Source organism: Meriones unguiculatus, chromosome 8, assembly GCF_030254825.1.
Source record: "Meriones unguiculatus strain TT.TT164.6M chromosome 8, Bangor_MerUng_6.1, whole genome shotgun sequence".
Classification (NCBI taxonomy): Eukaryota; Metazoa; Chordata; class Mammalia; order Rodentia; family Muridae; genus Meriones; species Meriones unguiculatus.
In genome coordinates, this window is record NC_083356.1 from 102,355,938 (window position 1) to 102,376,514 (window position 20,577).

At 35.5% G+C, this 20,577-nt stretch overlaps 1 protein-coding gene across 5 annotated transcripts in view; it reads right to left on the reverse strand.

Moving 5' to 3' along the window:
• The window catches only part of Kcnh7 (potassium voltage-gated channel subfamily H member 7), a 494,749-nt gene that overhangs the window by 69,811 nt on the left and 404,361 nt on the right, over positions 1-20,577 (reverse strand). For all 5 annotated transcript variants that reach the window (XM_021637080.2, XM_021637081.2, XM_060390275.1 and 2 more), the window contains 2 exons: positions 17,584-18,009; positions 6,930-7,329 (listed from right to left, as the gene is read on the reverse strand). In XM_021637080.2, coding sequence (XP_021492755.2) covers positions 6,930-7,329; positions 17,584-18,009 — 826 coding nt within the window. The remainder of the gene's footprint in view (positions 1-6,929; positions 7,330-17,583; positions 18,010-20,577) is intronic.

Genomic DNA, 20,577 nt, shown 5'->3' on the forward strand with positions numbered 1-20,577 from the left:
TCACTAAGACCATTGGTGTATTCTTGAGGACCATGCAGGATGAGGGCACTTAGCACGGACGGTGGTTAGGCCGGAGCCCTGTGCCATGAGTAGGAAAGTGGTGTAGCCAAACCAGGAGCAGCAGGGATGGTGTGAGGGCTCACCTCAACTGGGCAGCAGTATTAATTATTTGGCTTTTCAGTGTCTTGGGATTGAAACATCCCTTTTGTAATGCTGAGCATTTGTGGCTCAGCCTTGTAAAAAAAGGAGTTTTAATTGTACTAACCTTTTAGAAATAATTTATGTTCACCAACTGTCTCCATGCATGCGTTCAAATAGTTTCCTAATTTCCTGTCAGCTCTATCATTTTTTCCTATTTATATACCTTGAAGTTATTTGTCTTTTGCCGACTTTGTAAGACAGAAATTTAGAACTTCTAGGTTATGGCTTTTATCTTTATAATAAAACTCTTTGAACATTGTTTTATCTGATTCCTATAGGTTTGGGCAGATTTTATTCTAATTTTCATTAACTTTGTTTCTAGTTTTCTATGTAATTATTTCTTTCTCAAACAGTTAATACTGCCGCAAGTGATTCAGGGATTTCCCAGCAGTGATGGACTTCTGCATCACCTTCTCTTCTTTGTCCTGCCATTGTCACACCTCCTTTCACATATTTACAAACCTATCAATTCATAGACATTATTTTTACATTAGTCAATTATTTTGAACACATATAAAAACACGGGAGAATGTGCTCAACTCATCCATATATTTTAGTTTTTATATTCTTCATTCCTAGGTGTTTCACACTATCCCAGGGTTTATTTCTCCATTCACTGGAAGAATTTTATAGTCTGCTCATGATAAATGATGTGGTTTGCCTTCTTGTCCTTACTTGAAATACACTTTAATCATAAATTTCCATGTTGAAAGATAATCTTTTTCTTTCAATTAGAAGATCAATTTAGAGATCTTTTCCTATTGTCTTGTCGATTCCATTTTATGTAATAAATATGTCAAATTTGTTCTATTTGTTACATATAATGTCTTGATTTTCCTTTTTACCACCTTTGAAATTTTCACTCTATGACTAGTTTTTGGCATTTTGATAATGTGCCTTGATTAACTAATACTTGTTTAGTATTAATACTTGTTTTTAATACTTGTAATTAATACTTGTTTAGTATTAATAGAATTTTTTTGATACTCTAGTTAACAGTTTTCCTCAATCTTGGAAAAAAATGAAAACCAAGCCATGGAATTTTTAAACACTTCTAAACTTGCTCCCTTAATTCTGGGGGTTCTACCTCCCTGTTGCTGTTTGCTCCTCTTCTTCTTAAGGGTTTCATTCTTGCATCTGTCAAGCCTCGCCTGATAGTCAAGTCATTTCTGTCAGTTCCACATGTCTTTTATCTGTTTTATCTCTTGTTTATGGCCTCAACCTTCTTAGTGTCATAGCAGATAAAATTATTTTCAATTAATATTGCATAGTGCTTTACTTTTTTTTTCTTTTAAAAATGTCAGATTGCTCTTTCTTTTTACTTATTTTTTGGTGTGTATCTCTCTCTCTGTGTTATGTTGTTATATTAATATGTGTGCATGTGTGTGTTCATCCACATTTGCCACACAGGCATGTGGGGAGCCCAGAAGTTGGCATCAGACATCGAGATACTGTCCTTAGTCACTTGTCCAGCTGATTTTTTTTTGAGCAAGGTGTATAGCTGAACTTGGATCTTGTCAGTGGGCTGCCTGGCTAGCAAGCTCTAGGGATACTCCTTTCTCCACACACAGTGATGGGTTACAGTCACTTGTCACCAATGTCCAGATTTTTTATGTGGTTGTTGAGCATTAAAAAATAAGGGTCTTCAGGCTTGCGCAGTAAATACTTTACCCACGGAGAAATCTTGTTAGTTCTACACTATATCATATACATTTTGTAAATGTATGTGTTGCAGTGTTTTCTATTGCCTCAAAAAAAAATCAAAACTCCTCTAAATAGTTACTATCTATAGTCATACTAGGACTATAGTAACACACTGGAATTTCTTATTCCTATTCAACTATAACTTATTACTCAATTATTAATGTATCTCTAACCTTCCCCTACACTTTCCCTTTTCTTGTTGTTACCACTGATAAGCATGTGTACATATATATTTTCTTTATCCACTGAAGTTATTTGCATTTCTTAACTATTACGAATTGTGTTGGGGTAAAGGTGGGGTATAGAGACATCTGTTTGGCTAATTCCATTTCTCTTGAATATAAATCCAGTAATAAAATTGCTACATCATCATACAATAATTTTATTTTTAATTTTTTTCATAATAGCTCTATTAGTTTGTGTTCTCACCAGTTCTCAGATATCACTGAAGAGTCTGAAGAGTTTTTTTTTTTTTTTTTTTTTGGTTGGCATTTGATTTTTTTTTTTTTTTGACTGTAGATGTTTTTATTGGAGTGGTAAGAGATCATCTATTTTAATGGGTGTTTCCATGGGGATTAGAGACACTGAACATTTTCCTGTATTTGGTCATTTGTTTGTCATCTTTTGATAAATGTCCATTTAAGCCCATTGTTCCTGTTAAATTGTACTGACTTTTGTTTTTGAGATTTTAGGGTTTTATCCATATTCGAGATAGTAAACCCTTGTCAGATGTATAGTTTGTAAATCATTTCTCCCATTTTGTATATTGTCTCTTTACTAGATTGTTTTCTTTGTGTTTAGAAGCTTTTTAATTGGATGTAATCCCAGGTGTCTAATTTGTGTTTGTTTCTTGTGTGTTAAATGCTCTGTTCTTCAGATAGACCACTTGAAGATTGGGCTGATTGTTGTGTTGGGTAAGTGCTCTATTGCTGAGCTGTGTCCTTAGCCCAAAGATCAGGCATGAGGCTTGCTTTTAATGCTTTGTTAGGGTGATACGACTTCTGGTACTATGGCTTTTTTTTTTTTTTTTTAACTAAGAATTCTACTGAACAATCTGGATATTGAGGGAGGCTTTCTTTTCTGCTGGTTTGAATTTTAATGCCTCTCCTACCTGTGTGAGCTCTGAAAATAGTTCAGCTTGTTCTTGTAAAGTCTGCCATTCCATGTATTTATGTCTTGGAAGAGATCAGTAGGTTCATGTTGGTACTCATCATGTTCTCTGAGTTTTTTTTTTTTTTTTTTTTTTAAATCAGAACTGCCTCTTTTTATTTTTATTATTATTTTTTGACTTTCCATGTTGTAGATTGCAACCTCTTAGCCTCTGTGACTTCCGATCTTCCTTCCTCAGCTAATATGGCTTAGGGTGTTCTCTCTTCACTGCAGTCCTATCCCTCCAGGTAGGAAGCATGGGGGCCCCTGCTTTCGCTTTTGTTTTCTCTCAGGGATCATGATTTTCTGCATGTTTCTGAGTCTGAAAGCAATGACTTCATACATCTTGCTCAGCTTTCTGTTTGTCTGATAGAGAACTGAGGCTCCTGTGACTCCATCATGGCTAGGAGCAGAACTTCAGTGACTGATACACTAAAACCAAGACAAGCCACCAAGTTCATTGTCAAGCAAGACTGAGCTGAAAGACACTCACTCATACTTCACCAGGTCATGTGTTTTTAAAAACTAAAATGCAAGCACTCTAAATTTAACAACAGAGTTATCTAGAAACTAGAAATGTAGACATAAATGCACGGGCACACCCATATTCACACTTGTTCACTTTTTTTTCATTTTTTAAATTATGTACATTATTAAAATAAATTCTCCAATCACTACTTGGGACACACAATCAGCAGTTCAGGGAAAATAGCAACTTTAAAACTGTCTATAGATGTTCTAGTTATTTGTATGAACTGTGACAATTTTTAATAGGCTCTTATTACATAGCCCAGATGATCTCTCCTTTTTGTTCTTTCTGGCATTAGTTCTGAGCACAGGGATTGGAAGTATGCTAACTTCTGTCTCCCTTGAGATAGTTTAGAATTGCTTATTTTTATTTATTTTGCATAAAGATGCTGTAAAATGCCTATATATAATTTCCCTTTATCTACAATGTGGCTCCAATTATTTTATAATAAATATTTAATTTAAGGAAGCTGAAGGATGATGGAATTTCAACTTGATAATTTTTAAGGTTATAACAAATGCATGGATGATAGTTTACATTAACATTTTGGTTTTGAATTCTAATTTTATGTTGAATCGAGACCCCTTTTTAGGTATAAGTCTTGCTTAGTGCATAAATATTGCAAATATATTAACCAATTAATTTTTGCATATAATTCCATCTAAGAGGAGATATCAGTAATAAATATGTCATTATGCCTAACAGCTAAGCAAATTTCATAAAGATTGTTAATATTGTTGGGCTTCAAGTCTAAATTTTACCTTTCCTCATATTCATAACATCATAGATTGAGAGAACTCTCAAGCAACACCTGAAAACTTTTTTCTGTGTGACCTCAAACCTTGCACATCTCATTTTGTTTAATGCTTATAGAATTATAGAAACAAGTCTTCGAATAAGTGATGTTGGTGGAATGTGAGTTGACATTTTTTTTGTCCTATTTGAATAGGGTTTTTTTTTTTCTTAAAAAATCAAATTTATCTGTAGAAATTACAAGTTTTTTAAAAGTATCAGTTAAGGTAACCGAGTATCATATTGATAAAACGAATGAAAAGATAAGAAGCATGTAAGGAAAGAACCAAAGAGGAAAGGATGAAAATACAGAAGAAGAAGAGAGAAGACAAAGAAAATGAAAAGGATGGGAGGAAGGGAGAATTGAGCAAAGAAACAGTCACTATTTCTCTGAATTATTGTTTCTAAATATAGGTACTGTTTTCTTAAATATATATTCATATTTCCTTTACTGATATAAATATTTAATAAAGAACAGAGACTTTTAATTGCCTGTTTGATACCAATGCAACTAAAATCTTTAACTACTGTGGAATATATTCTGAAAGATTTTTTTGCTGTTGTTGTTTAGTAATTATGTTGTGTTTATGTGTGTTCATATAGGTTCATACACATATGCATCTGTATGTTTGCACATGTGGAGGCCAGAAGTTGATGTTCAATGTTTTCCTCAATCACTTTACACCACATAGATATTTCTTATTGCATTCTTATGTATTAATTTTGAGTATGTATGCAATTGTGCATGTGTGTGTGTTTGTGTGCTTGTGTAGGCCATGGCTTGTTGCATGGTCAGAGGACAACTAGTAGGTGTCTGTGTTCTCCTTCCACCATGAATCTGGACATTGAACTGGATTTGTCAGGTTTGACAGTAGTTGCTTTATCAGCTGAGCTGTCTCACTGGCCCTTTCACCGTATTTTTCATGTTTCTAACTGGACCTGAGCTCAACCAACCCCCTGTCTGGCCAGAAAGCCTTGAGGCTCCTCCTGTCCCTGCTCTCCTCTTGCTGAGGTTACAGGTGTGCCTGCTTCACCTGGCCTCTCTGTGGGTGCTGGGAGGACCAGGCAAGCTTGCAAGGCAAAACCTTTACTGACTGAATCAGCTCCCCAGCTCCTCCTTGTTAGAATTACAGGTTAATGTACCTTGAATGTTCCTATTTTTTAAAATAGGCTCCAGTTCCATTGACTTCTGTGTTTGTGGCCAAGAGTGGGATGGAAATGGAAGATCTTGAGGGTTTTTAAGAAATGTATGCTCTTACGAAAATGTTATTGAAATAAAAATTATATTTTAGGCTGAGTAGATTACAGAGAGAACTCATTTAAGTAGGCCTTATTTAGCCACATTTCAGTAATTAATATGGTGACCTATGAAAACCAATTGTCAAGATCTGTAGTCAGCTTTGGGCTATCCAAGGGCAATACTGCCTTTGGAGATGTTGTCTGCTGTCATCCACGTGTTCACTAGGTTTTTTTTAAAGTCAATTTCATCTTACCACAAAATATCTTACTGTAAATGATATCTGTACTAAATTATGCTTCTTGTATAAAGCCACTTCTGGGTAAAATGTAGTGACTTAAATCTTAGAATGATGTCAGAAAAAGAGCAATAACATCAGTAAGAGGGGAAATTCTAAGTATAATTGCAATGGTTTTCCATGTATGAGAGTTTATGTCTAGAGAAAATAGCGATTAGTAATAAATTACGTTCACTTTTGCCTAGCAGTGAGTGAACTGTAGTTTTCAGACCCTCAGTCTAAAGACCTACATCACTCCAGTTTTATATCCAAGATATTCCAGGATTCAAAAGAAGCCTCATTGAAAGTATAGAATGGTGACTTTACTATTGACATTTGAGAATTCAAACCAACCATAAACAAAAAATATTTTCAAAAATTATGGCTGTACCACATATGCCCAAACATTTTTCTCATTCATCCTTATGTGATTTATGTAGTATTTATGTTGTGGTAGGAAATATACGTAGTATAGAAGTGATTTGATGTACATTTTGGGACACTATTTTTAAAATTATTTTTTAAATTTAAAAAAAAAATTTGTTTGCATGAGAGGGCTTGCATGTAACCATTTGCACTATGCTCATGTCAGAGGCCAGAAGAGGGCATCCTGGAACTAGAGTTACAGGAGGTTGTGGGTGCTAGGAACAGAACACAGTGCCTATGCAAGGGTAGTAAGTGTCCTTAACCATTGAGCCATCGCTAGAGCCCTCAGTGTGATACTATTTTATGTTAAGGACTTGACGAGCTTACTCGGGTTCAAACAATTTTGGTAGTCCCTTGAACTAAGCCTGGGATCACCAAGTGGCCGGTTTATTTTAATTGACATTAAAGCTAGCTCTAAAAGAAGGTTATGAAGGGAATTTTTGTTTCTTCACTTTGCAGAGAAAAATCACACTCTAGAGGAGATAGTATCCACATGTGTAATCCCCGTCTCTGTACAGTTTCCATAATTTTACTTTATTCTCTATGTTGCACAAATACCAATTTTGTGCTATTATTTTTTATCCTAACAGATAGCAAAAGAGAAATCTACTTACAGCCAATCAACATGACACAAATGGAAAAGATTTTCTCCGAATTGGTGTTGGGAGACACATTTCCAAATCCTACACTGGTTAAACTGCTGAAGGTAAAATAAAGTGCCGTGACGTATTTGTCTTTAATGGAAGGTCCGGAACTCGAGTCACTGTCATTGTAACGTTTCCCAATTTGTTGTCCTAAGGAATCCAACCATCCAATTTTGTCAGTCAGATAGGGCCTCTCTACATTCCCAATCGCGTACCAGATGCAAGCCAGCCAGTGGGCAATCAGGGCAAATATGCACATTAAGAGCATTAGAACCGCAGCGCCATACTCTGAGTACCGATCCAGCTTCCTGGCTACGCGCACAAGACGAAGGAGACGCGCAGTCTTCAGAAGACCAATTAGTGTGGTTGTCTGCGGAAATAAACGCGTATGGTCAGAAAATGCTGTAAGCAACTGAACATCTTTTCACGTTAAGCAGAATTGTTAACAGAAAATGGAAGAAGAGGCTCAGGGTTGAATAAAGTAGACAGGTTGGTTCTTCCTTCAAAGAGTTTTAAATCCACTTTAAAAACGCTTTGAAAGGTATGTGACTCATTGAATCAGGGTCTTGGCAGACAAGATCCGTGGAAAGAGAATCTGCCTTCCCAAACCTACGAAAGTGACCTTCAGACGATATGAACTTCCAAGGTGTTCCTGCCTCAACCAATGTTCAGGGAATGGATTGTGTGTCTTCCAATCACTATGCGCCACAATTAGTGTTGAAGGAAAGTACTCTCTAACAAAGAGAAACAGGTATTTATAGACAAGGGTTCTCTTCTAAGGAGGAGAAACAAGGTCTGCTGTTTCTTAAATGAGATCTTTATATTAGCAACTGCGTGATAGTGGGTATTTGGTGACATAGCTTGTAGAAAAAAAATCACAAGAAAGGAAGACCCCGAAAGAGCTGGTGGTCCATCCTAAGCTGGAGTTGAAAAACACCTGAACAGTATAAAGGAGACAGTCAAGCTCCTTCTGTAACTGTGGGAAGCCTTTTTGGATAAGTGCATGCATGAATTATAATCTACGTTTAAACAAAATTTTCTTTTTTTTTTCCTTGCTGAGTGCATCAAATTCATAAATCATTTCTTGCTATCCTGATGATATCATAATTGCATTTTGGAGTATGATACATCTTATCTAATTGCATGATTGTTACTGACCAGGTATTTAATGATAGGATACTTTTGCATAATAATAGGCTATTTCACTGCTTGTTAGGAATTGAAATCTGGTAAGTACAAATTACAAGTTCATTTCTTATGTTTCCTAAATAATGTCAACTATAAGTACTATATAATTCACAGAACATATAATTATTCCATAGTTACATGGTGTTTACCAATCAATTATTGAGTCATTTTATCTCATTGTGGTGTTTATTTTGCAAACTACATCCAAATGTGTTAAGAATGCTAAGGTTTTAATTGGAGAAATAGTACATAGAGTAACTATCATGCCATAGCTATGAATATTGATTTAGTGAAAAATATTAGTAAGTATCTAGGAAAACTTTTTATGGGAAATTTATAGTAGATCCTTTGTTTTTCCCTTTGCTGTAGTCTGGCAGTCACAAGCAAAGGAGAATCCTTCAGACTCCCTTGAATTCATCAGTGTAAGATTGGAAGCTTTCAAAAGTAGGAGGAGTTTGCAGAGCTTGGATAAACTTGTCATAACTGGATTGTAATTTTGTTTGTCTTGGCTGTTCCAATGGTTAGTTATTATTTTTCACAGTGCAATGCAGAAAACGGGTTTTCCTTCTCACACCTTTAAAGGCATGCGGACCTTCCATGAATTCTAGAATTTAAGATAGCATTACATGGTTCCCTGGAAGTAAAGTAAATGTCTCGATTTGTATCAACAATATTTCACTTTAGAGTTTATGTGCAAGGACTTTTGAATGGACAGACTTAGTACTCCATTCTGCTTGCTCTGAGTACGGCACTTTGGACGGGTTGTTCTTTTGCTCTCAAGCTTCAGTTACTCTGTAAATAGGAACATAACACCTATAGGGCTGTAGGCGATATCCAATGCATGGTAGCTCCTCATGTTTCGTTTAAATATCACCTCACATTTCTGTTTCTACAGTAGAACTTTATGCTACAGAAGTATGTTGATGGAGTGTTCATGCTTTCCAAATACACTACACAGAAATCTGGAATCTCAAATGGACACCTGCAAACATGGACCATAGCGCTCGCTCAGAAAATAGCTGGGTTTTTGACAGACAAGGACTTCATCGAGGCATATTATTATAAGGCTTTTAAAGCAGGAGTCACCTTTGTTCAAAGTCTTAACTCCTTCACACAGGTCAGGCTCTTGAGTTTATTTCTTTTCCTAATATAATTGTCTATTTACTTATGTTTCAAACCAGAGCTCTTTAAAGTTTATTGAGCAAATACTAAAACTCTTATTTGGATATAGAATAAAATGTTTCAAAATAATTGAAATATAATGCAGATTCACCAGGAAGTAGGTTAAATAAATTTCTTTGCAATACACAGACAGTTTCCCTAACAGGTTGTAAAGTAGTGGAGTAAAACTGGTATTATAAAAAGGAAAACAATAGTCCGTTGTTGGTGGTGCACACCTTTAATCCCAGCACTAGAGAGGCAGAGGCAGGTAGAACTCCATGAGTTCAAGGCCTGGTCTACTGAGCTAGTTCCAGGACAGCCAGGGCTACACACAGAAACTCTGTGCTACTCCTATCCCCACACCACCACAAAAAGAAAAACAATAAAAATCAGCTGTGCATGCTTCAAACCCTTGTGCATTTCCACTTCTAGACCCTCTAAAATTTCTCCTATAATTAACAATAGAAGTAAAGTTTGTGTGGTACTAAGTTTTTCTAAGAGTATAAATCAGCCTAACTTACATGATCATACAGAAACATCATGTATTAAGAAATGTGGTGTGATAAAGTTTTAAGCTCATTCACATTTTTTTATACATGATAATTACAGAGATAGTAAGTGAAGGGAGGAATAGAAGGAGGTAAAAGAGAAGGAAGAGCAGAAAAGGAGGTAGAAGGGCAATGAAGGGAGAGGAAGCGGAGTGGGAGAAGAAGGGGAGATTATGAAGCAGCTGTGACTCTCACTTTCATGGTGATGAGGGGCTCCGTGAACAGTGACTTCCACAGTGACTTCCACAGCCATTCACAACTCTGTAAACATCTATCCAAGCATAACTATAGAAGCTAGTTTTACAGTGTATCACTGTTGTGCCTTTTTTCTTTTGACAAATGCTGCCAACTCAGTTGGGTCATCTTTGCTAGTGACCCTTGGGTATACTGCCACACTATCTTGTCTGAGGTTCTAGAGAGACAATAACTGATGATACCAAATTTCTGAGAGAATAGATTGGGACATTTCCAATCTCTTCTTGCTGAATAACTCTTGGAAAATTAAAAAAAATAATAATAATGTGAGGGCCCTGGAGAGATGGCTCAGTGGTTAAGAGCATTGGCTGCTTTTCCAGAGGGCCCGAGTTCAATTCTCAGCAACCACATGGTGGCTCACAATCATCTGATGCCCTCTTCTGGCCTGCAGGCATACATGCAAAGAGAACACTCATACCTTAAATAAATAAATTCAACAGATCCTAAACTGTTATTATTTTTATAAATATGATAATAAAATAGAGAAGAAATATGTGCTTCTACAATAGAAGACAGGTACTTTTCTCCTCTTACCTATGTGCTACAGTAAGGAAGACACAAAATATTCTAGAATATCAAATTTCATCCTATAGTACCTGTGCAATCTAAAACTCAGCTTACTTATTATGTTTCAAAGATCAGTTTTTTTGAAGACTGTTTAGTAAAGAAACCTTACTTATACAAGATTTTCATTTTAAATGCTCCTTTTAGTCCTTTTTTATTTTGAAGAATTTTCCCCACAAATGCAATTATTTATCTCTCTTGAACAGTGAGTATAATCCAACTATAATGTTGTTTTAAAAATATCTATTATTTATTAAAGGTTCTAAATGCCTTCTGATTTTGGTGGAAGTTAGGTTTTCTCATTAAATAAAAGCAGTTTTGATTAAACATGCAACTATGTTTTTGCAAATATGTTGTATCACAGACGAGACATAAAAAAGACTACATTAATTTTATGTGATGAACATAATGCAATAAATCAGTCAATTCCTCTTTAAATATTAGAAATTTTTGTGAAGGACTGAAGTTAGGTAACTCTCATGAGGATTAACAACTCTTTACTCAAGAATAAGTCTACCCAGAGTTAAATTGAGAAAGCCTTAGCAATAAAATAAATTATATGTCAAAAATTTAAAATCTGTTTTGTGAGGATAAGAATCATACTTAACACTGTTTACTATATTTAGTAAGCTTAATCGAGGTATACTCAGTGAAATTCAACCTTTTGATAAATTATGGCAATTATTCTTTATAAATGATGAAAGGTAAATATATTCTCTTTGGTTTTATCAAATGGGCTATAGAGCCATTCATCATTCAAAGTTTCAGGTTAGTACACCCTTCTATCCTACTGCCCAAGAAATAAATGGGCAAAGTGTGGAGACAGTAACTTTTTCAAGTATAAATTTCATGATTCAACATTCTTTTTTTTTTTTCTTTGAAATTTATCCCAGGTAATTCCCACTCAAGTATATACTTTACATACCATTCAATGAATTTCTTAAACAATACAGCATTGTCTATTTTCTAGTCCATTTTTTTCAGTGTGTCTAATACTTTTTCAACATTTCTGAAGACATGTTTATTAATACTATCAAAGATCTATATTTGATATGTTTGATGATATATTTGATATGAACCCTGAGAAATTATCTAGCTTATTTATTTATTCATATCAAACTTCACAATTGCTTCTACCAACTATGTGTTCCAAAAAATGGGAATTCCTTTCAATATTTAACAATTTTAATAATCAATAGAATGATTTTGTTTCATAGTTAGCATTCTATCCCACTGTAATATTATATTCCTTTCTATTTCATTGCAGTAATAAAGAAACTGGCCATCAAGTGACTGTAAATTTTAACAGACAAATAAATATCACATAAAGAATGATATACCCTTTTAATTAAAATTTGAGTTTTTACCAAAAGCTTTTCATTTTATACCATAACTATCATTTTGTAGTCAATCACATGCAAAACAAAACATAAATGGTCAACTTAAAGAAAAACATTTTTTCCAGAAGGCCCTCTATAGTAGCTCCCACCCTTCACCCAACAGGGGCTCAAAGCAGATGCTGAGACTCACAGCCACACTGTAGGCAGAGCGCACGGAGTCTTATGGAAGAAGATAAAGGGGACAAGGGAATAGAAGGACATGGAGGAGACAGAAGCCCCACAAGGAGACCAAAGCTAAAAATCTGAGCCCAGGGGGTCCTGCAGAGACTGATGCACCAACCAAGGACCATGCATGGAGAGGACCTAGACCCCCTGCTCAGATGTTGCTAATTGACAGCTCAGTCTCCATGTGGGTGCCTGAGCAGGGGCTGTCTCTGACATGAACTCACTTGCCTGCTCTTGGATCACTTTCCCCTGGTGATGAGGCCTTGCCAGGCCACAAAGGAAGAGGATCCAGGCAGTCCTAAAGAGGCTTGATAAGCTATGGGCAGAGGGCAAAGGAGAAGAACTCCCCCTTTCAGTGGACTAGGGGAAGGTGATAGAGTGGAAGAAGGAAGAAAGGTGAGACTAGGAGGATTGGGGGGGGGGCTTAATCGGAATACGTAATGAATAAAGTGTGAAAAAATTAAAAAAAGAAAATAGTTTTTTTTTTCAATTAGACATCTTATATTTATGTCACTTGTCATGCCACAGAGTTGAGAGGCTAAATCAAAGCTTCAAGTGGGAGCCAAGAGAAACTTTTGTAAAAAATTCATAAGACTATCTAAAGAGAGAGTTTTGTTATTGTTGACATGCACATGTATGCATATTTTCAAACTGTGACGTGTTATGACAAGTAGAATATGAATATATCATTTACATAATAATGGCTAGTAAATTCATGATACCAATCATGAAGACCACAAGGTGATCAGAATTTCTACAGAAGGCTATTAAAGTTTTCTGCGTCGTCGCTCCACAGTTCATCTGTCAGAGCAATGAGTGAAACATTTTTTTTGTGAGCAGAAATTCCACTTTATTATTTGAATTTTGCGACAAAGAGCCCTAATTATTTTGATCCCGAAGCCTTTCTTGGGTGCATTCGGAATTCATTAAAAAGAAAAATCACTAAAGCATGAATCAGAAGTCCACAAAGCAAGTAACTGAAAACTAGAATTTTAATTTTTAGGGGAGGAAGGAGATAATGATTGATGTTACTAATCAGAGTTCTCTAGAATCTAAATGTTAATGGCTTGAAATTTGCCATGGATAAACCAAATATGGGGAACGATGAGGCACTTATTCAAAGTTGACTATCTGGAGACTAAGGGAATGATATCGTATTCAGCATCAATGATATTGAAGCAAATTGTGAAAGTTTCATGGTTGATGAAGGCAAAGTTAGGAACCATGGAATTATTTCCCTTTCTAGATGATATCAGTATCAGTAAGATATTAACATGAGCAATTTCAGTAATAATCGGCATTCACTTTGCTCAACATGTTTTTTAGAAATAAAGGAGATCCTTTAGTTATTACTAATCACATTTAATTATAGCAAAACTTAATATTAGTTTGAAAATTATGGGCAATTGTGTCTTCTTTAGTAAAACTGTATTGTCACATTATCCTATTGCTAGCATATATGTTTTATAAATAAAATGGTATGGTTACAAAAATGGAGTTTTTGAGTTGACTATAAATAAAATTAAAGTAATACAATAGTTTAACATTCAGGTGAAGAAAAAAATTATGTTTAATTGACATTGAGAAAAAATATTTTCTCTAACCTAATTGACAATGCTAATATATAAGAGAAAATCATTAAAATAATTCAGCAAGAAATTGCTCCAAGCTTTTAATCAGTAGAACATAACATCTTAATTAATTTTCTTATTTATATTTGTATGTAGTTTTTAGGAATGTTCACCCATAAGTGAATGAAAGCCTGGATGTTTGTATTCCAAATGTGGGCACCACATTTACATGTTTTTTAAAAAATATTTATTTATTTATAAATTGCAGTTTATTCATTTTGTATCCCAGCTGTAGCCCCATCCCTCATCCTCTCCCAGTCTCACCCTCTCTCCCTTATCTCCTCCCATGCCCCTCCCCAAGTCCACTGATAGGGGAGGTCTTCCTCCCCTTCCCTCTGACCCTAGCCTATCAGGTGGCATCAGGACAGGCTGCATTGTCTTTCTTTGCAGCCTGGTGAGGCTGTTCCCCCACTAGGGAGAGATGATCAAAGAGCAGCCACTGAGTTCATGTCAGAGACAGTCCCTGTTCCCCTTACTAGGATACCCACTTGGAGACTGAACAGCCATGAACTACAATTGTTCAGGGGTTCTAGGTTATCTCCATGCATGGTCCTTGGTTGGAGTATCAGTCTCAGAAAGACCCCTGTGCCCAGATTTCTTGGTTCTGTTGCTCTCCTTGTGGAGCTCCTGTCCTCTCCAGGTCTTTCTATCTCCCCCATTTTTCATAACATTTCCTGCACTCTGCCTAAAGTTTGGCTGTGAGTCTCATATGTTTAAACTGCACAATTAAAACAGAAAGTCTTGAGTTTTAAAGCTTTTCTCCCTACCAAATGTTTCAGGTGTGTGTGTGTGTATTTGTGTATTTACTGAGATAGTGTTTTGCAAGAGGTAATGGAAGTTTTGGTCTCTTTGTAAACTAAGTTATGTTATGTAAATATGCTTTTCTCTTAATCCCACGTGTGGGATTTTGGTTGGGCCACCTCTTGTCTGAAGCTGCTAATTATCTCATGTGGAGTGTGGCTTTTGCTACCTGGTCATGGCCTTCCATGTACCGCACAAGAATGGGTGTGGTCTAGGACTTTGAGAATATAAATATGAGAGCCTGGGGGGAGGGGTGCAGCACAGCCTGGGGTGTTGGCATGTGACATGTAGCAGTTTCAAAAGGCCAGAGACCATGTGGTGATTTGGAGCAGTAAGATGGAGAGAAACGCGGAGGAGACTTCTGGCTGCATCTGTGGTTGACAGATATTAGTATAGAGCCCTAGTGATACATCAACCTTAAATGCAAGGAGAAGTAAAGGGTTTCTCTCTCCCCACTAACTTTCTCTCTCCTATGTAGGGTTGGGGAGGTTGGAAGGGAGGTAGAGGCCTAAACATCCCAAATAAAGTAGAATTTCAAACATGAGCGCTCTACCAAGATGGCCTCCTCCGCTTCCTCCTCCCTTGTACCTGCATGACTAACAGGCATCTCATATTTATGATGGTCAAAACATCTCACTTTCCCCCCCTCACAATACACCTTTTTCTTTCCATGATTCTACCACCTGGATGAAGACATTACTCTCTATAAAAGTTGCTAATAAAAGCATCCTCCTCCACCTCCCTCCTCCCACTTAAATTATTCAACAGGTGAACTACAAAAGATGTTTTGAATCACCCATAGTACTGATTTTTCTATTATTTTTTTTATGGACATTTAGTTACCCAACAGCTTCTGGTAGATGACATTCAAAATGTACAATGAATTTACCTATTTTTCTACATCTCTATTGTGTCATTGTGTCCATTCTGTTTTCCATCATGTATCACTGTCCAGGCTTTAATCTGGGTCCCTTGCTCTTAACTCAGCTGTCCAGAACTCTGAGAACAGTCTACACCGTCTTGTAAAATGTCAATCAAAGTCAGTTCCATCCCAAAAAATCACAGGAAAGCCATGATAAACATATCTCAAGCCTCTTTCTGATTTAGTCCTCATATCTTAACACCTCATCTCTGACTTTCATTCATCCTTGCTGTCACTGGTATATATATTTTTTTCTTTCTGTTCTTTTGATATTCCAAACCCGATTGAGTAAATGCTACCACTATTTTCTTTTGTTTGAAATGTCCTGCATTGCAATCTTACATGGCTGGAAACTTCTTGCAAATCTTAAACTCAAATCACCATTTCTTAGTGGTCTTTCCTAGACCCCAAGATCAGCCAGCTACACATTATTGTTGGCACTTGATTTGTGTCATTTCAGAACTTACTTTTCTATGAGACAGTAAGCTCACGGAGAGCAGAAACTTATCTGATTGACTTCTGAATGTAGAACTGTGCCTGCCATTTTGAATGGTACTGAGCAAACATTTGCTGCTGAATGAGGTATACTGCGTTAATACTGAGTAGGAATGATGTACAACATAAGATCAAGGCAGCCAGTTAATGACCTCTACAAAACTGGAATAGTAACTTCCTAGGCCTGGTAGCAAATGAAATATTTTTTGTAGTTGATTCTGCTTTGAAGCATTTACAGTAAATGAAGTATTATATTTTAGTTTTAATTCCTAGTAGAATGAGGCCAGTAGAAATTTTGATAGCAAGAAGAGTCTCCAACAACAAAATTTTGCATTCCCTAAAGAATTTTCAGTGTCCTGCTGGTAATTTGCATATGCAAAATAAAAATACTTGCATATTTATTAAAATTCCAGAAATTTCTTCACTCTATAACCTTTAAGTTCTCCATTTTTCTTTTTCACTCTATTTTTCCTTAGACTATTTTCATCATATACTAATGTGAATCTCCTAAACTTTCCTTTGCTTTAGTTTAGTCAATGGAGTCTTGTTGAAGGAGTAATTATCTGAATTACATATATTAAAGGGATATTACATTTTTCAAAATGCATAGTAACTGAAATCTTCTTTTAATACCTGGATAGAGAAGAAATTATGGCTCTGCCTGTCTGCTTCAAGCTCCTGATGTCTTGACTTTCCCACACTGATGGAACAAAGCCTTGAATTGTGAGCTAAAATAAACCCTTTATCCTCAAACTTGTTTTGGTCCAAGTATTTTTATCAAAGCCTCAGAAAGACACATACATTCTGTAAATCTTTTCATTATATATGTACTTATATACTATGACAATTAGTGACAATTAAATAAAAGGGATACTAGCTATATCTGGCTCAAAGATTCTTTTGAAAATATGATTACTTTTATGGACCTTCTATTCAGAAAATGCACTCAAACACATTTAAATATGTCATATTTCCTTAAAGTTTTTAAATTTATGAGGTAATAGCAATATACATCAAGTATTTTGTTTCCAAAATGAGAGACAGAAGTAAAAGAGTTTTGATAGTGGTGTTTCATAAGGTGTCCTCTTTTTCATAGTTTGAATAAAAAACAAGTTTTTGGTTTTTTTTTTGGTTCATACCTCAATAAGTGACTGAAGAACAAAAGACATCCTTAATGTTTGATAGCGTTCTTAAGAACTTAATCTGCAGGGATTTTACTCACTGTTGTATATTACATGCTCTGTGCACTTGTTTAAAATTTAAGTTGTTGGCTGCAGCATGAAGAGTATTTTTGTATCTTTTAGAAATATGGAAGGAATTTCAATTATTCACAACAAGAAAATGGCTTCATTTCATTTTACAGCATTTCCAGGTGAAAATGAATTTCATCTTTGAGCTTTAGGGACTTTTGAAGCAACTATTTTTCTTCCAATTCAAGTAGTTTATTTTTACAATTGCAGTCTTTTAGAAAATAAATTCTTAAGCAGCTCTTACCTCATCAGAACCTGATCCAAAAATCAGCAAGTCAAAAGGGATGGCTGCCACCATGTCAATCAGGAACCAGCCTTTGAAGTAGTGTATTGCTATTTTGGCAGGATCACTTACCACTTCTTCATTCTGATTTACATAGGTTGTTCTGAAGTTTATTAGAATGTCTATAATAAACATGATATCCACAATCAAGTCTACCACATTCAAAGGACTACAAGAATAGCCACATTCTCGCCTTTTCTGTTCCTCTCTATCGTTGAGGAGAAAGGCTGCAGAGTACGGGGTGAATATAGCAGTATAAATGACCAGTAGTAAAATGAGCCAATCCCAGACGGCTTTGAAAGGGCTATAGTGCAGGATTGTAAATTTGTTGATGCGCGGCGTCTGAAGCTTATATTCTGGCAAGACGTCTGCTCCCAAAGAAAGAACCTGAGTGTAGAAAAGAAAGGCAGACACTCATAAAAATGTCATTGTAGATTCTGTCAGACTTATAAAAAATATTAAGGCAATTATACAACAGGATGTATAGGAAGAAGTCATGTAATTTTGAAGCACACATTTAAATGAATCTATGTAATGTTTATTTGGTGATGTCAGTTTAATAAAATACCAATAACATTTCCTGATAAATAAGATTTTTCACCAAAATTTAATGCATAATATCCTGAGACATTGAGGGATCATTAATGTTTCTTTTAAACGAAGTACACAAATGTTTTTTAGAAACACATAAAGTCAGTTTATTTAAGTAACAGTTCAGTTCTCAAACATAGAAAAGTAGCAGCTATAAAGACTAGAAGAAACATGTATGTATCTATAGTTGCATTTGATTTATCCATACTAATTAATAATTAAACCTTAATAAATTAACCAAGAATAAAATCTTGCTAAACATACTTATATCTTCAGGTAAGCATGGTTTTTCTTCTTATAATTTGTTTTCAATATGAGCAAAAACAAATAAGACTAAAATAAACTCAAAAAGTCTTTTCCTTACATGATGATGAGGTATTTTATAATCTGGGACAAAAAAATAGCTTCATCCAAAGTTTTCTTAATTACACAGGGACAGGGAATGCTTTGGACTTCTCAAAATTATGAACTGGAATTGTAAGATTTTTATTGACATTGGAAATAAGAGAAAACAAGTTAACAGGACAGGAGCCTACCATAGAGGGCCTCTGAAAGACTACCTAGCAGTTTATCAAAGTAGATGCTGAGACTCATAACCAAACCTTCGGCAGAGTGCAGGGAATCATATGAAAGAAGGGAGAGTTAGTATGACCTAGAGAGGACAGGAGCTCCACAAGGACCAAATATATTAGGGCATAGGGGTCTTCTATGAGACTGTTTCTCCAACCAAGGACCATGCGTGGATATAACCTAGAACCCCTGCTTGGAATGTAGCCCATGGTAGCTCAGTATCCAAGTAGGTTCCTAGTAAGGGAACAAGGATTATTTTTGACATGAACTCAATGACTGGCTCTTTGACCTCTGCCCCCCGCACCCCCTCCAAGGGAGGAGCAGCCTTGCTCAGGTACAGATAAGGACATTGCAACCAATCCTGAAGATACCTGATAAGCTGGGGTCAGATGGAAGTGGAGGAGGACCTCCCCTATCAGTGGACTTGGAAGGGGGCAGGGAGAAGATAAGGGAGGGAAGGTGGGATTGGGATGGAAAGAGGGAGGGGGCTATGGCTGGGATATAAAGTGAATAACATGTGATTAAACTAAAAAATAAAATAAAATAAAATTTTTATCTACCGAGGGCCTGCAAATACTAAAATATATTCTACTTAAAAAAAGCACCAGGCAAACTAAAATAGTTAAACATCATTGTTCTCGTTTCTCTGGTAATATCAGTGCTAAATTTGAGTTTTTTCTAAAATAAATTCATGATTGTGTGATTTCTAAAAACTAGTTAAAAAACAAAATTCGAAACAAAAGGGCTTTTGACTATACAAGGTGCCATATAGTGAGCCTTTTTAAGGGGCGTGTGAGGAACAATGCTGGTCTCTTCAGATCACATATGTGCACAGTTGCACAATATGTGAAGGCCTTTACTAAGTATATAGACTATATTCTTCTAAATAGCAAATACACTACTTATATTATGACATGAAACTCACATGATCCCCTCTTGGTATTTTTAATTTCTTTTTTTTTTTTTGGAAATTCTATACATACTGAATTTATCTTGAGTATACTAATGAACCCTCTTGAGCATATTTCAATATTCAATTTTATTTCTATTGTTAAATCTCATATCTTGCTTCCTCATGCAACAAGCTATTATTCCTGACTTACAATAGTCTTGAAAAGTTAACCCCAAATTCAATATGGCATATCTATTAAGAATAACATAGAAATTTAGCTAAAATAGACAAAACTGGTTATATAATAGCCAAACTAATTTAAACGGCTTTGGAAAACATGAGTCTAATCTGATTACTTATCCATAGCACAGTAAATTTGAATTAACAAATATATGGAGGACATGAAAAGTTATCTTAAAATATGGTGAAAAATGGCAACCTAAGCATAAGGACAAGTTAAATATAGAGAAAAGTGATTTATTATTTTTACAATATTAAAGATTGTTAGAATCCAATACATACTAATATATAAGTACACTACTTTCAAAATCTGAACAGGTAAAATTTTCAGCTTAATATCTCTTTATTATCACCTGCAAAGAGCAAATTAGAACAATATAATCATTGTAGTCAATCTAGAAAACTAGTGTGTGACATTTTGGTTGAAAGGTGTGGATCATCTTTCATGCTGTCATGTAACCCAATGTGCTTTTCACATAAAACAAGGTCTTCCAGTCCTGTACCAAGTGAAACTTAAAACTTTATTTCAGCTGTCAAGATCTAAAAATATGTACGTTTTCTATTTTCCCAGCTTCCCTTCACTTAGGCTCCTGTGCACTCATGGTCTACTTCAACAAAGTAAAATTGAAACTTTGGACTGGAGCAGATCCTCCTAAGTTCAA